The sequence below is a fragment of the Physeter macrocephalus genome, chromosome 10, assembly GCF_002837175.3.
Source record: "Physeter macrocephalus isolate SW-GA chromosome 10, ASM283717v5, whole genome shotgun sequence".
NCBI lineage: Eukaryota > Metazoa > Chordata > Mammalia > Artiodactyla > Physeteridae > Physeter > Physeter macrocephalus.
The window spans coordinates 18,890,459-18,905,794 of record NC_041223.1 but is presented as its reverse complement, the minus strand read 5'-3'; the positions used below and the strand labels follow the sequence as shown (position 1 = coordinate 18,905,794).

The 15,336-nt window shown below is 39.0% G+C and overlaps 1 protein-coding gene and 1 long non-coding RNA gene across 4 annotated transcripts in view; one reads left to right on the top strand and one right to left on the bottom strand.

The window, feature by feature from the left end:
- Window positions 1–15,336, top strand: part of ADGB (androglobin) — a 181,448-nt gene that overhangs the window by 113,918 nt on the left and 52,194 nt on the right. For all 3 annotated transcript variants that reach the window (XM_055087445.1, XM_055087447.1, XM_055087446.1), the window contains 3 exons: window positions 1,766–1,907; window positions 3,262–3,376; window positions 6,710–6,877. In XM_055087445.1, coding sequence (XP_054943420.1) covers window positions 1,766–1,907; window positions 3,262–3,376; window positions 6,710–6,877 — 425 coding nt within the window. The remainder of the gene's footprint in view (window positions 1–1,765; window positions 1,908–3,261; window positions 3,377–6,709; window positions 6,878–15,336) is intronic.
- On the bottom strand, window positions 3,528–11,799 carry LOC114486943 (uncharacterized). The gene is made up of 3 exons (XR_003681398.2): window positions 11,709–11,799; window positions 9,752–9,845; window positions 3,528–3,872 (listed from the first exon to the last, which is right to left on the bottom strand). It is a non-coding gene; the product is annotated as an uncharacterized lncRNA (long non-coding RNA).

The window sequence follows — 15,336 nt, the reverse complement described above, 5'->3', positions numbered from 1 at the left end:
GCTGAGCCTGCGCGTCCGGAGCCTGTGCTCCGCAATGGGAGAGGCCACAACGGTGAGAGGCCCGCGTACCACAAAAAAGAAAAAATAAATAAATAAATTGAGGACCACAAATCTCAAAGCAAAGCCCCTAAGCACTGCCAACATTTCATTCATTCTCCCAGCTCTCATTCTCATGAGTGACTATTTCAAACCTTCAAATCTCTCTCTCTCTCTCTCTGTGCCTTCAAATCTCCAACTCCCACTCTCATCCTTCCTCATTTTCAGCTGATGACCTTGCTGCTGTCTTCACTGAAGAGATAGAAGAAATTGGAAATGACCCACTCATCTTCTCATAATGAACTCTCCCAAGCTCTTGTCACCCTTCCCTCCTGTTCTAACAGATGGACTGTTCCTTCTCTTCTCTAAGGCCAGCTTCTTGCAAACACATGCACATATGCACAAAACAGCATTCTTTGTTTGGCTTATTTTACTAAAGCATTTATATTTAACTCAAATTAACAGTTCCTGACACTGTACAGGTACAAATATTTGCTGAATGCTTACTATTGAATTTTTTGCCCACTCTGAGGGCACAGACTATGATTTTCCATCAGGAGGTACCCAATGTTTTGAATGGTGTCAGATGTGCAGCAAGTGGACAATAAATATTTGTTTTTGTTTTTTTTTTTTGTGGTATGCGGGCCTCCCTCTGTTGTGGCCTCTCCCGTTGCGGAGCACAGGCTCCGGACGCGCAGGCTCAGCGGCCATGGCTCACGGGCCCAGCCGCTCCGCGGCATGTGGGATCCTCCCAGACCGGGGCGCGAACCCGGTTCCCCTGCATCGGCAGGCAGACGCGCAACCACTGCGCCACCAGGGAAGCCCCTAAATATTTGTTGAATAAACTTTCCAGACTTCAGTGGTGTGTGCTTAGTATGTCTACTTAACCAATAGCTCCTAAGCCACACCATGTCCTAGAACATTGAAACTCTAAATGCATAGAGGTATTTCAGGTCATGTGGTGTCTTTGTTTCCTTATCTTGAGTGTTATCTGGAAACAGGGTGAGAAGTCTTTTGCTCTCAGCTACTGATGAAGAATAGTCATTATTTTCTATCAATTTCAAGATTAAAAAATTATTAAAGTTTAATTAGATAAAATTTTAAATTAGTTTATAACAATTAAATTTAAATAAATTTTTAATTTTTAATTAATTTACATAAAATTAAAATTTTGGTAATTATTTTTCTACACAGTCAAAGCTAAGATCAAAGGTCAAAACTTAAATAAACAGTGGCATCTTTTGCCCTTGCTTTGCCACTATCTTAGGAAAATCTCTCATTTTCCCAGATGTGGTATTTTTCCTCCTTTAAAATTGTATCTAGAGGGATATTGTTATTACTGCCCTACATAACAAAAGCAGTGGTATACTACAGTGAAATACTCCTGTCTGTCCTCTTTTTCCTAACTTTTTCGTTCTTGCTTTCTTCAGCTGAGGGGATGATTATGAGGAGAAAAGTAGGGCAGGGAGGGAAGAAGGTCTTGATTCCTCTTGAGTATTATTTCCAGTAATTATTTACTCAGGGTAGTTTCTAATGTTTTACGAACATCTTCAGAATAGGTCTAATTCTTGGTTGTTGTTGTTAATATTATTGTTATTATCATATTATTAATGTCATTATTGCTAAAAAGCAATACCAGTGAAAGCCAACTATACTCTCACAGTCAAATTTCTGTATATATATATATATATATATTTTTTTTTTTTTTTTCTTTTAAATTTTCCTAAAGCTTTAACAAAGAACAGCCCTCCCATACAGCCTGGACTACTTACAGTTGAGACAGTTTCTTGGAAATCTCTGAGGCCACGTGATCTTGTTGTAACAATTCACACGTATGCTACCAAGGCTACAGTGGTTCGCCTGCCTGTTGGGTATGGAGTGACTTCATTTTTCCCATACTAAGAATTATTTGAAGACTTGTAAACTTTTGACTACTAAATAATGAAACAATATGAAATCTAATATGTTGTTTCCTAAAGCAATTTCATAAAGCAGAGGTCTATCATCATGATTCTTGAGAAAAATAATTCTGTGAACAAATAAAGTGAAGAAATGCTGTACCTTTTGGAAGATTCATAATTGTTAAAGAATCTGGTTGTTTCTTTAGTAAAGAATACAGTTTAAACTTGTTTAGCCCAGCATTTCCTAAAATTAATTTATTAAAATGATCTTTTTTGTTTTATTGTAAAACTTATTAAATTCCTTAATAAGAACCATGATTTTATTTAAAAACAGTTTGAGAAACAGCATTTTCCCCTACAAATCTGTAGTTTTACCTGTAGTTTGTTTTTAATTTTACCTGTAGTTCTATTTTGAATTAAGATAAAATTGGTTAAGCACATCATATTTTTCATTTTAAAGAAAATATGTATAATTGAAAAGTTTTCATGATTTTGATAAATAAAATTCAAAATATTATCTCATATTTCAGATGAAATAAATATTTTTGCTGAATTTCCCAAGATCAATCATGATAATTCCATGTGATCAATGAAAAGCTATGGCTCTTGTACAAAAGGAAAGCCCAAGCAACATAATGAAGTGCTAAAATAATCTATGGCAAGCATCCAATATGTCTAGAGAAATAATACATTTTAAAACTTCTATATTTTCACATCTTCCCTAAAAACTCTGGTATGGAGAGATCCTCCCAGAAATCATTATTCTGTTTGAGTGCTCATCCATCAAGACAACCAAGGATGGGGAACTGATAAAGAATCTAGTATTTTTATCTGCTTTTCCCCCGACAGGACCTAAGCTATAGACAGGTGGGTTTTGGACATGCTCTCAGTATTCTCCCTGATGTCGCAACCTGGTAGGAGAGACACAATTAACACACATAAAATTATGCATTTGTGAGAAACTGACTATGAAATCTACAGAGCACTAGGCCAACATGAATTATTGCTGTTGTTAGGGGGAAAATCAAGACGAGTGTTTCGCAACGTGTCCGCAGCTTATGGGAGATGTCTCCAACATTTGCAAGTTTGTCATTTACTGTAACCGTTTTTTGTCCAGCATGACCAGTGAAATATAGATTCCATGATCTCGGAGGGTTCTTTCAGAGTGAAAAATTCATCAGTCTTTACCTCATCTGTGTTACAAAATTCAGCCCTTAATAACGTTTGACTTCATTTGAGCACAGAGTATCATCAAGAAGCTAACAGAGGCAAGGACTACAACAAAGGAAACCCTCGGTCCTCATATAGTGTCCACTCTCTTTAGGAGACACATGCTGCTCTTCACCGCATACTCCCCCGTGGGGCACTCCATACACATCTGCAGCATGGTGACCTTTGTCGTCGGGGATGAAGATGTTGTGCTACCCAACTTTGAGCTGGTAAATCTTTGAGCAACTGTGATTTTTTTGTGCCTTATCTTCAAAGATTTTGAACTAAATCATATCGCTATTTTGTTTTCAACTTACCGATTTTTTACTTTTTAAAACTATTAAGTATATTCTGTAAGAAATTCCCCAATACGACATGCTAATAAACAGTCTAAACTCTGTAGGGATACAAATAAAATTATTTTATCTCATTTTATTTTATTTATTCACCTCTGCTCTGTTGAATCCCCTTTCACATCTGTTAACACCTCAGGCAGATCCCATTCTATTATTGGTCCTTTGGAAGCTATAAAGGATCAGTGAAGTCCCTTTTAATATAGTGTAAAATTTTGATATATTATATTCTCCTTTTGCCCTTCCTTGATCTAAGGAAAGGTCTCTGGGATTCAAGGCAAGAGGATCCACGGAAGGTTAGGTCACGTCTTCATCTCCTCTTTCTCCTCTTGACCTCTTCTTAGTTTCCCTTGCTCCTCTGTTCTGACAGTGTCTGAAAGAAAAGAGAGGTAAATGCGTCCAGCATTTTCCCTGAGGTCCTGTCTTGGTTTAGATGTCCTCTAAAGGACATCTTTAGACATGCGCATGTGCATTTTGGGGGCGAATATATTCATAGAGCCTTCCCACTACATAATTCAGCTTTACTTGCTCCTTCCAACCCATCCCACATAACACAGCTTTATGTTAGTGAGATGAGATCCACTTAGCCAGTCAGTAAACCTCTTGGCCAGAGCAGCAACAAGATGGCTCGAGACCAGCTCCCACATGCTCAGGTTTCCATGGCCCAGACATGCTCCCGTCATGCATGGCTGCCTCTCCAGGCAGTGGTTGTGCAGGATTCCCCCTGGCTGCCTCTTCACTTTCTGCACCATCTCTCATCAGTCCTCTGCCTCCTCCTCAAGCCCACCTTGGAAGATCAGCAAGCCCACCTTCTATGTCAATGTCCCTACCCTGCTTATTTTAGATTCTTATTTTGTCTTTTCTTGGAAAAAATAGTAACTCTGCTTTAGATAGCATGGATTACCCAGTTTGTTTCTTTCTTTTTTAGTCTTCCTTTTCTAACTGAAGTATAGTTGATTTACAATATTGGGTTAGTTTCAGGTATACAGCAAAGTGATTCAGTTATATATATTTTCAGATTGTTTTCCATTATAGGTTATTAGAAGATATTGAATATTGTTCCCTGTGTTATATAGTAAATCTTTGTTTCTTAACTATTTTATATATAGTGGTTTGTATCTGTTAATCCCATACTCCTAATTTATCCCTCCCCTACCCCTTTCCCCTTTGTTAACCATAGTTTGTTTTCTATGTCTGTGAGTCTTTCTATTTTGTAAATAGATTCATTGTATTATTTATTTGATTCCACATATAAGTGATATATTGATAATATAGTATTTGTCTTTCTCTGTCTACTTAATTCACTATGCTATTCTGTAGGTCCATCCATGTTATTGCAAATAGCAATGTTTTAATTTTTTATGGCTGAGTAATATTCCATTATATATATATATCACACCTTCTTTATCCATTCATCTGTTGATGGACACTTAGGTTGCTTCCATGTCTTGGCTATGGTAAATAGTGCTGCTGTGAACCTTGGGGTGCATGTATCAAACTTAAATGCTTTTGCACAGCAAAGGAAACCATCAACAAAATGAAAAGACAACCTATGGAATGGGAGATAATATCTGCAAATGATGCGACTGCCAAGGGGTTAATTTCCAAAATATACAAACAGCTCATACAACTCAATGTCAAAAAAACAAACAACCCAATCAAAAAATGGGCAGAAGACCTAAATAGACATTTCTCCAAAGAAGACATACAGATGGCCAACAGGCACATAAAAAGATGCTCAACACTGCTAATTATTAGAGAAATGGAAGGCAAAACCACAATGAGGTATCACCTCACACCAGTCAGAATGGCCATCATCAAAAAGCTTACAAATAATAAATGCTGGAGAGGGTGTGGAGAAAAGCGAACCCTCCTACACTGTTGGTGGGAATGTAAATTGGTGCAGCCACTATGGAGAATAGTATGGAGGTTCCATAAATAACTAAAAATAGAGCTACCATATGATCCAGCAATCCCACTCCTGGATATATATCCTGAACATTTATTCAAAAAGGCACGAAAAGACACGTGCATCCCGATGTTCATAGCAACACCATTTACAATAGCCAAGACATGGAAGCAGTTTGTTTCTTTCTTTAGGTGATTTAAGTCCCTAGGTGTTTAGTTATTTTAGTCTGTGAACTCATATTTCCCTGGCGTTACCAACTCCTCCATCTTATAAAAATTACTGGGGCTTACATCTAGGCCCCAGTATTCTTCAGTTCTAATGAAGAAGCAAAAGGGGATATAGACTGGTCCAAGAACAGAGAGACTCAAGCTCCTCAGAGCCATACATGATCATTCCCAACACTACCATTTAACCAGACAAGTTTTCTGGTCATGGTTTTATCTCAGGGAGAAACACCATTAAGAAGAGACTTTCCCCAGGCTTCGGGGAGGTTCGGAGAAGGTCAGCAAGAAGTAAATGTGTTAAGGTAGCAAGTCAGTTTCATCTGTTTTCAACAGTTTCTCACCCCATTTTCATGCCATTCCTGCTGGGCCATTCCTCAAAATTTCTGCAGGGAACCGTGGAGCAATGATTGCACCATGGTGCCCCTAGGAAAGAGGCAAAAACAGACTTTACAAAGTTTTCCTCCCACTTGACCCTCGTCATGCTTCCTCCAAGCACCCTCTGCTCTGAGTAAGTTCTCCACCAGCCACCAGCTACCCACCACACACGAGTCAAGATAATCTGCAAACGCCTCAGTGTTTTCTCCATTTTAAAAAATAAGTTCCTTCCTGACATCCCTATCTCCTTCTTGTTTTTATCGCTTCTTCAGAGTTTATAGCAGAAGGGAGCCAGCAGCCCACGCTAGTTTACCCTCTTGTCTTTTTTATTTTATTGCTCTCTCCCTGAACACTTCTCTGCCCTTTAGTCGTCAAACTCCACACAGCTGTCAGACTAATTCCTAGACACTCTTCAGAACAAAGGCTGGATATTCTACTGTGGAGAAATTTCCCCTGGCCCCCAAAGTGAGGTAGGTGTTGTTTCCATGCGTTCCAACTAGAGCAGGAATCATGTTCCTTGTTTTATATCCCTCAGACCATAGCGCCTAGCAAAATGCTCTCATCAAGTAAGTCCTCCATAAATAACTATTGAGTCAGTCATATAACAGATGTTTCATATATCAACAGAAATTAAATTGTTGTAAACCTAGTTACACCTAAATAAGCAAAAAGGAGGCTGACCGCTATGCTTTGTCTTCACAGGAGAGCTACCGATTTACAGAGCAGGCTTTAACAATTTTGAAAGCTGTTGGACATGGGATTGCTAATTTCGAAGATAAGGCTAAACTTTCTGCAGCCCTGAAGGATCTACAAACAGCTCACTACCCTATTCCCCTCCAGGATAAAAAACTAACTGCACAGCACTTCCGGGTAAGTGTGTTCAGGCTGTAATGTTCCTGGAAGAGTATGTTCTGTTTGTAATAATGTTTCTCATATTTGATGACCCCCAAAATCAGCCGAGAAAATGTTCTGGATGAAGACAGTTTTTTGGGGAAGTAACATCAGCAAGCAGAAATGAGAGAGTAGGAAGAATGAAATGAGAAAGGAGAATATTCATTAAAGGATGTGGTAATTATTGCTGTGGACTACTGGGGCTCAATGCTCCAGGGAATCCTGATAAACTGTGTAGGACATCCCTTGGAAAGGTCCCCCTAGAGGATGAGGCGATTGTAACGTTTATCCACTGATAGATGGGTGCTCTCAGGGGTATTTATTTCCTCACACTCTCTTGGGGTTGAGCAGCATCCTGGCTTTCCTGAAAGCCTTGAGGGCGTGAAGCAAAACGACTGTGTGATATCCCCTGTACGCTACTGACATTTTGAGCCAGATGATTTTTGTTGTGGTCCTGACCTGTCAGTGGCAGCATGGCTTGCCTGCACCCTCTAAATACCAGCTGTGACAACTAAAAATGATTTCAGACATTGTCAAGTGTCTCCTGGGGAGCAGTGTTGCTAGAGTTGGAAATTAAAACACAGGACACCCCGTTAAAATTTGTTTTATTAAAGACTTAATTTTTAGAGTAGTTTCAGGTTCATTGCAAAATTGGGCAGAAGGTATGGAGATTTCCCATTTATCCCCTGACGCCACATGTGCCTTCCCCATTATTTATCAACACCCCCCGTGAGTGGTACATTTGTTACAATCGATGAACCTACATTGATACATCGATCACTCGAAGTCCACAGTTTACACTAGCGTTTACTCTTGGTGTACATTCTATGGGTCTGGACAAATGTATAATAACATGTATCCATCATTGTAGTATCATATATAATAGTTTCACTGCCCTAAAAATCCTGTGTGTTCTGCCTAGTCATCTCTCCCCTCTCCCAAGCCCTGGCACCCATTGATCTTTTTTATTGTCTCCATAGTTTTGCCTTTTCCAGAATGTCATAAAGTATGTAGTCTTTCCAAATTAGCTTCTTTGACTTAGAAATACACATTTAAGTTCCCTCCATGTCTTTTCATGACTTCATAGGTCACTTCATTTTCATGCTGAATAATATTCCATTGTCTGGATGTACCATGGTTTATTTATTTACTCACTTACTGAAAGACATCTTAGTTGCTTCCAAGTTTTGGCAATTATGAATGAAGTGGCTATAAACATCCGTGGGCAAGTTTTTGTGAAGGCACTGTTTTCAGCTCATTTGGGTAAATACAAAGGAGTGTAATCGCTAGATCATGTGATAAGAGTATGTTTAGTTTTTAAAAAATTGTCAAACTGTCTTCGAAAGTGGCTGTACCATTTTTCATTCCCACCAAAATGAATGAGAATTTCTGTCGCTCTATATCCTAGTCAGGATTTGATGTTGTCACTGTTCCAGATTTGGGCCTTTCTAATAGGTGTATAGTGGTATCTCATTTTAATTTGCATTTCCCTGATGACATATGATATGGAACATCTTTTGATATGCTTATTTGCCATCTGTATATCTTCTTTGGTGAGGTGTCTGTTAAATTCTTTGGCCCATTTTTAGTCAGGTTGTTTGTTTTCTTATCATTGAGTTTTAAGTATTCCTTTGCAAATATGTTCTCCCAGTCTATGACTTGTTTTCTCATTCTCTTGACATTTTCCTTACAGAGCAGGAGTTTTTAATTTTAGTGAAGTCGGCTTATCAATTCTTTCTCTCATGGGTCATGGCTCTAGTGTTATATCCATAAAGCCATTGCCATACCCCGGTCATCTAGATTTTCTCCTATGTTATCTTCTAGGAATTTTATACTTTTGCATTTTGCATTTCAGTCTACTGTCCATTTTGAGTTAATGTTTGTGAAGGGTGCAAGGTCTCTGTCTAGAGTCATTTCACCCAATTAAATTTTAATTTCATATAAACAAACAGTATGTGCAATATATAGCACATACTTATGTTAAAAATTACACTAAAAATTTATTTTCCCTGTTATTCCACTTTAACTGGGCATAAGGTGTTGCTGGGGATAAATAATTAAAAACAGAATCTCCTTCAAACCAGGAAAACCTCCACAAAGGTAGAAGAAACAGAAGATTGTTGAATAAGCGTTAAACCAGAATGTGATACCCGTCAAGGGCAATCTGCTAACGAGACAGCAAAGAGCCAAAGAAACTTCACCCTTTTGTATAGCCCAGCAGATATTGCCCATTACCTACATGTTCTCAAGATAAATGATAATTAGTCCCTTAAGTAAAGGGATTTGATAGCACCATTTGTTACACATAGTGAATCCTAAATTCACCTGCTATTTGGAGTGACCATTTGCATTACCTAACTGGGTTTATCCAAAAGAAACATAAACTTCTCATGCCTTTATGGCAGGAGGTATTTTTCCAAGTTGGTGGGAGGCTCCCACCAAGGTTAGGTTCCTCCGCTTCCACAGAAACTGGGGGATTGGGGTGCTATCTTCCTTGATGATTACATTTCAAAGAGATGACTTCCAGGTCCTTGAGAAAGATATTCCTGGATCTTAAAGCTGGAAAGGTACCTATTTAGCCTTTAAAAATATTTACATATATTTCAAAGAAGAAGAAGAGAGAGAGAACTTAAAATTATAAGTTTTCTAAAGTGAATGCTCTAAGAAAAGGGAGGGGAAGAGTCTCTTCCCTTATTTCCCATAAGGAGAATTGTCTTGTTTTGTTTAAACTGGTATTTGCCCTTACAGTTTCTTGTATCTTACCTGTCAACCTTACCTGGGACACAAATCACTCCCAGTTGAAAACCACTCACCTCGGGGATGAGCAGTCTCCAAAAATCTGCCATGACTTACCTCTTTAACTAGTCTGATTGGTCCTTAAGTTAATTCTGTCCATCCAGTCCTCAAGGTGGTGGCTCCAGATGGCTCTTGGTGGTGGTCATAAGCTCTAAAAATAAATAAATAATCAAATTATCATATAACAAGAAAGCTGTAGTATCCACTGCTACAGCTGGCCCTAAGGCCACAATTCGTAGTCAACATCTCTCCTCTACCACCTATTCTAGATTTCCTTTTCTTCCAGCTGCTCTAGTTGCTTGCCTGGTTGGTGCCCCAGACCTTCAATCTTGATGGGTACAGACCTTGATTGCCTTACTCTTATCAGGCTGAGATTGTTGTAATTAAGCATTCACTGTGGAAGCACCAAGAAGTGTCCCAGCAAATCCAGACATAATTCTTCTTGTCCCCATTATGTAGCAGAAAACTAGCTCCTCATGACAATCAGGATGAATTCTCCCACCACTCCATTATATTAGTTTCTTTTTTCCTGCTTGTCCACCAGAATGAGGATCTCAAGGCAACTAGGAATATATCAGAGTTTAGGTTTATTGTAAATCATACTGTGTTCCCTGGTGAAAATATTTCCTGCTATCCACCCCCAGGAATTAGGTCCTCCAATACAGAAACTCCCTGTTGTGGGGACAGAGAACACTAATTATTGAAAATGGACCACTGGAAATGAAGGTGAGAGAGGCCACTCCTACTTCTAATTTTTGAATCTCAGGCCAGTATATTATAGCTATTACAGTCATAGTACTGTGTATTGATCTTTGGTTTTATACAAATATTCTGTATTCTGGAGGATACTGCCTCCATTTTGCAGGATGTCATCACCAGGATGGCTTCTTAGCTGAGCCTTTTATATGCCTTTCCAATCTGCCAGGAATTTTATCAATTCTTTCTCTGGTATATGTTAGGACCAGTGAGTCTCAAACATTCCCCAGCGATTAAATGTTCACTGTATAACTTGATCCTTGGTCCAAGGGGAATGTTAGGCTGGATCCATGTCTCTGTAACCCCTAAGATAACAATGCTGGCAGAGGCACCAAATACAGGGAAAACAAACTCATATTTGAGGTAAGTCTCAGTTCTAGTAAGGATGAATCACTGCCCACCCCTCCTTGACAGAAGTCCACTGATATCAACTTGTCATGAAGTAACTGACTGTACACCCCAGAGGATGATACCATATTAAATAATGAGTCAGTTTTTGCGACCGACAGTTGAGACAGCTAAGCCTGGGTGAAAGAGAGCCCATACTGTTGGGGCCATTCATCGTCACCATCTCTGCTATGAAGATTACTTTTGTATAGGCCTTTTGATGCTAGCCCAGGTCTAATATGTAAGGGGTCTTTGTGCATGTATCACTTACACAAAAGGGGGCTATTTTGGTAATGAAACATCTCCATTTTATACTTGTATATTACACAGTTATGTGACATTTTTCAGAGCCATGCTCCATAAATCGATTCCAAATTTGTCTACTGTAAACAATTCTAGACAGATGAGGTGCATCATACTATAAGGATCCCATAGATTAGGACTCTCTCAGTAGTAAATAACATTTGTGCGTTTGCTGGGAGGTGTTTCAGCGGCATGTTTACAACAGAATTGGACCAGGTGATCTTTCTTTCTTGCCTGGGATGCTCAAATTTCCTGCAGATGCCTCTCTTGCATTGGATCCCTCTCAAAGCTGATGGTCTTCAGAGTCACTCAATGAATGCATTGAAATAATACTCCCCAAAGCAGAATATTCTACTACCCAAATGCAGAGAGGACCAGCAAGTACTGGCCTCTTTCTTAGTTATGTCTTATCCTTTACCTTAGAGAGGATGTCCCAGCATGCCTAGCCCTCTGGACCCCTAAAATCTCCAGCGATGTGGTGAGTCCATGAATCTCTGTAAGATTTATTCTCCACTCTCTAGCATGCCATGTGTCTTAACATGAAGGATTAAGAGTACTGGCCACTTACTGCCCACGGTTCTGAGTTCACTGTTGTCACCAATATTCACGTGTAGACCAGACTCAAGCACTGCCAAATGTCAGTATCACCAAAGACTCGGAACACTAATTTTTAAGAGAGAGTATGAGGATTAACATTAGCATGATTTTTTCAAAAATTTTTACCTTAGATGTTGAACTATTTAGGGCATTTTATTAGCATGTCACGAGGACACATCTAGCTTATTTAAGCCACAACAAGGAGCTGGATGTGTTGATTTGTTATAACAATACAGGGACATCTTCTGGACACATAAGAACAGGAATGACTCAGTGAGGAACTTTGAAGGGGGAAAAGAAGGCCCTCAGAACTTGTCTTGTCTCCATTTTTTCTATTTATAAACATGTTTTCTCTCCTCTTAAGTTCACATCATGGAAAACATGGCTCCTGAATTTTATATTGCTTTCTCATACAAGGCCAGTTTAGAATATCTTGATCCTGGTGTCAAATTACTGGCCGAAGCACGGGGAACTCAATACTCTGTAATGACTTATATGGGAAAAGAATCTAAAAGAGAGTGGCCATATGTGTATGTATAACTGATTCACTTTGCTGTACACCTGAAACTAACACAACATTGTAAATCAACTATAATCCAATAAAAATAAAAAAAAATATATTGGCCCAAGTGACAAAGATTTGCTCAGCTTGGGTTAGATGCTCGCTCGCAGGCTTGTCCACCACTGCTAGCTGATGGGGCAGGTACAGATACAAACTGTGGGACTAGGTCCCTGTTTCTATACATATGAGAGAGGTGAGGAGTTGTCAGAAAATGTAGTCTAAGCAGGAAATGCAATAGTCATATGCCTTTGCAGAGCACTGTATTTCACCAATTCTAAGACGAGCATTGTTTTTCCCCTTTAACATCAGAATGAAATCAGAGTGTGTCTCATTGGTGGTTCCTTACAATCACTGCTGGCCAGGTGACCTCCACAATTCTCTGCACACACATGGACAAAGACTTGTTCGTAAGAATTCATATCGTCTCCGTTTCAAAAGAAATATGTTTGACAAAAGCCTAATCCTTAGGGGAAGAGAATTAAATGGCATGGTAGAGCGTCTCAAAGAAATGCGAAGGGAAAGGGGTTCTCCTCACACCAGAATGACTCCCCCATGGCTCAGGAAAAGAGAGAGAGGGAGAGGTATGACTGGCTGAAAGTCACCACAAATAGTGCCCCAGGAGCCCTACCTAATTCACCAAGCACTTTACTCCCCGTGAACATGTAAATAGCTACAAGTAAGCAAGCAGAAATGTGCAGTGGCTGGTTGTTATTCCCAGTGGTGTGACTGGATATATGAAATCCATCAGCATTTCAGGATAAAAGCCATGAAAAAAAAACTTGGAAGAAGGAATATGTGCTCTGGATGTGGTCTCAAAACCTTCCAGCGGTCCTCTTTGGTGAGATCAAGAACAACTCGGCATCAGCACTTCCTGAATGAGGGTCGGTGGCTTGAGGAAAAACCCAGGAACAAAAGGAGAACACTCTTTAGGCAATGGTGCATCTTCAAAGCTTTTGACAACACGAAGGACAAAACTCCATAGAAAAACACACGTTTAGTGTTTACGAAAAGTGATTTACAAGAGTAGGAGTTTGAGTATGAATAAGTTTTCAGAATACTAAACCAATTTATGTAGTTCATTTTTTCATGTACGCTTAAGTGTGATACATGATGAAAAAGTTATGCCTAAATAAATTTAAAAGAGCTTTTTCAATAGGAAGTAAATACTCGCAAGTGACAAGAAAGTGATTAAAAACTCTGAGTGGCATGTTTTCTTTCTTGAAGCACAGGAACTAATAGTGTGTCTTATAATGGGTGGCATCTTGGGATAAAAGAAATCTGGTATTTAACTTGCTTAGGCATAAGAACCTTATTTTTTATCTTACACTATATCTCCTCAATCCATTTAATGTTATATTTTAATTGAATGTACATTATAAACATTGTTGTGATTAAAGCTTATTACCTTAAAATTAGTCAAATGATAAATAATTTTCATCTCTTAACGGATGAGGGAGTCTGCAAAGAGTCTTCTGCTAGATGGTGTAAATATCTGAGAAATACATAGGATCCTGGTGTCAAATTACTGGCCGAAGCACGGGGAACTCAGTACTCTGTAATGACTTATATGGGAAAAGAATCTAAAAGAGAGTGGCCATATGTATATGTATAACTGATTCACTTTGCTGTACACCTGAAACTAACACAACATTGTAAATCAACTATAATCCAATAAAAATAAAAAAAAATATATTGGCCCAAGTGACAAAGATTTGCTCAGCTTGGGTTAGATGCTCGCTCGCAGGCTTGTCCACCACTGCTAGCTGATGGGGCAGGTACAGATACAAACTGTGGGACTAGGTCCCTGTTTCTATACATATGAGAGAGGTGAGGAGTTGTCAGAAAATGTAGTCTAAGCAGGAAATGCAATAGTCATATGCCTTTGCAGAGCACTGTATTTCACCAATTCTAAGACGAGCATTGTTTTTCCCCTTTAACATCAGAATGAAATCAGAGTGTGTCTCATTGGTGGTTCCTTACAATCACTGCTGGCCAGGTGACCTCCACAATTCTCTGCACACACATGGACAAAGACTTGTTCGTAAGAATTCATATCGTCTCCGTTTCAAAAGAAATATGTTTGACAAAAGCCTAATCCTTAGGGGAAGAGAATTAAATGGCATGGTAGAGCGTCTCAAAGAAATGCGAAGGGAAAGGGGTTCTCCTCACACCAGAATGACTCCCCCATGGCTCAGGAAAAGAGAGAGAGGGAGAGGTATGACTGGCTGAAAGTCACCACAAATAGTGCCCCAGGAGCCCTACCTAATTCACCAAGCACTTTACTCCCCGTGAACATGTAAATAGCTACAAGTAAGCAAGCAGAAATGTGCAGTGGCTGGTTGTTATTCCCAGTGGTGTGACTGGATATATGAAATCCATCAGCATTTCAGGATAAAAGCCATGAAAAAAAAACTTGGAAGAAGGAATATGTGCTCTGGATGTGGTCTCAAAACCTTCCAGCGGTCCTCTTTGGTGAGATCAAGAACAACTCGGCATCAGCACTTCCTGAATGAGGGTCGGTGGCTTGAGGAAAAACCCAGGAACAAAAGGAGAACACTCTTTAGGCAATGGTGCATCTTCAAAGCTTTTGACAACACGAAGGACAAAACTCCATAGAAAAACACACGTTTAGTGTTTACGAAAAGTGATTTACAAGAGTAGGAGTTTGAGTATGAATAAGTTTTCAGAATACTAAACCAATTTATGTAGTTCATTTTTTCATGTACGCTTAAGTGTGATACATGATGAAAAAGTTATGCCTAAATAAATTTAAAAGAGCTTTTTCAATAGGAAGTAAATACTCGCAAGTGACAAGAAAGTGATTAAAAACTCTGAGTGGCATGTTTTCTTTCTTGAAGCACAGGAACTAATAGTGTGTCTTATAATGGGTGGCATCTTGGGATAAAAGAAATCTGGTATTTAACTTGCTTAGGCATAAGAACCTTATTTTTTATCTTACACTATATCTCCTCAATCCATTTAATGTTATATTTTAATTGAATGTACATTATAAACATTGTTGTGATTAAAGCTTATT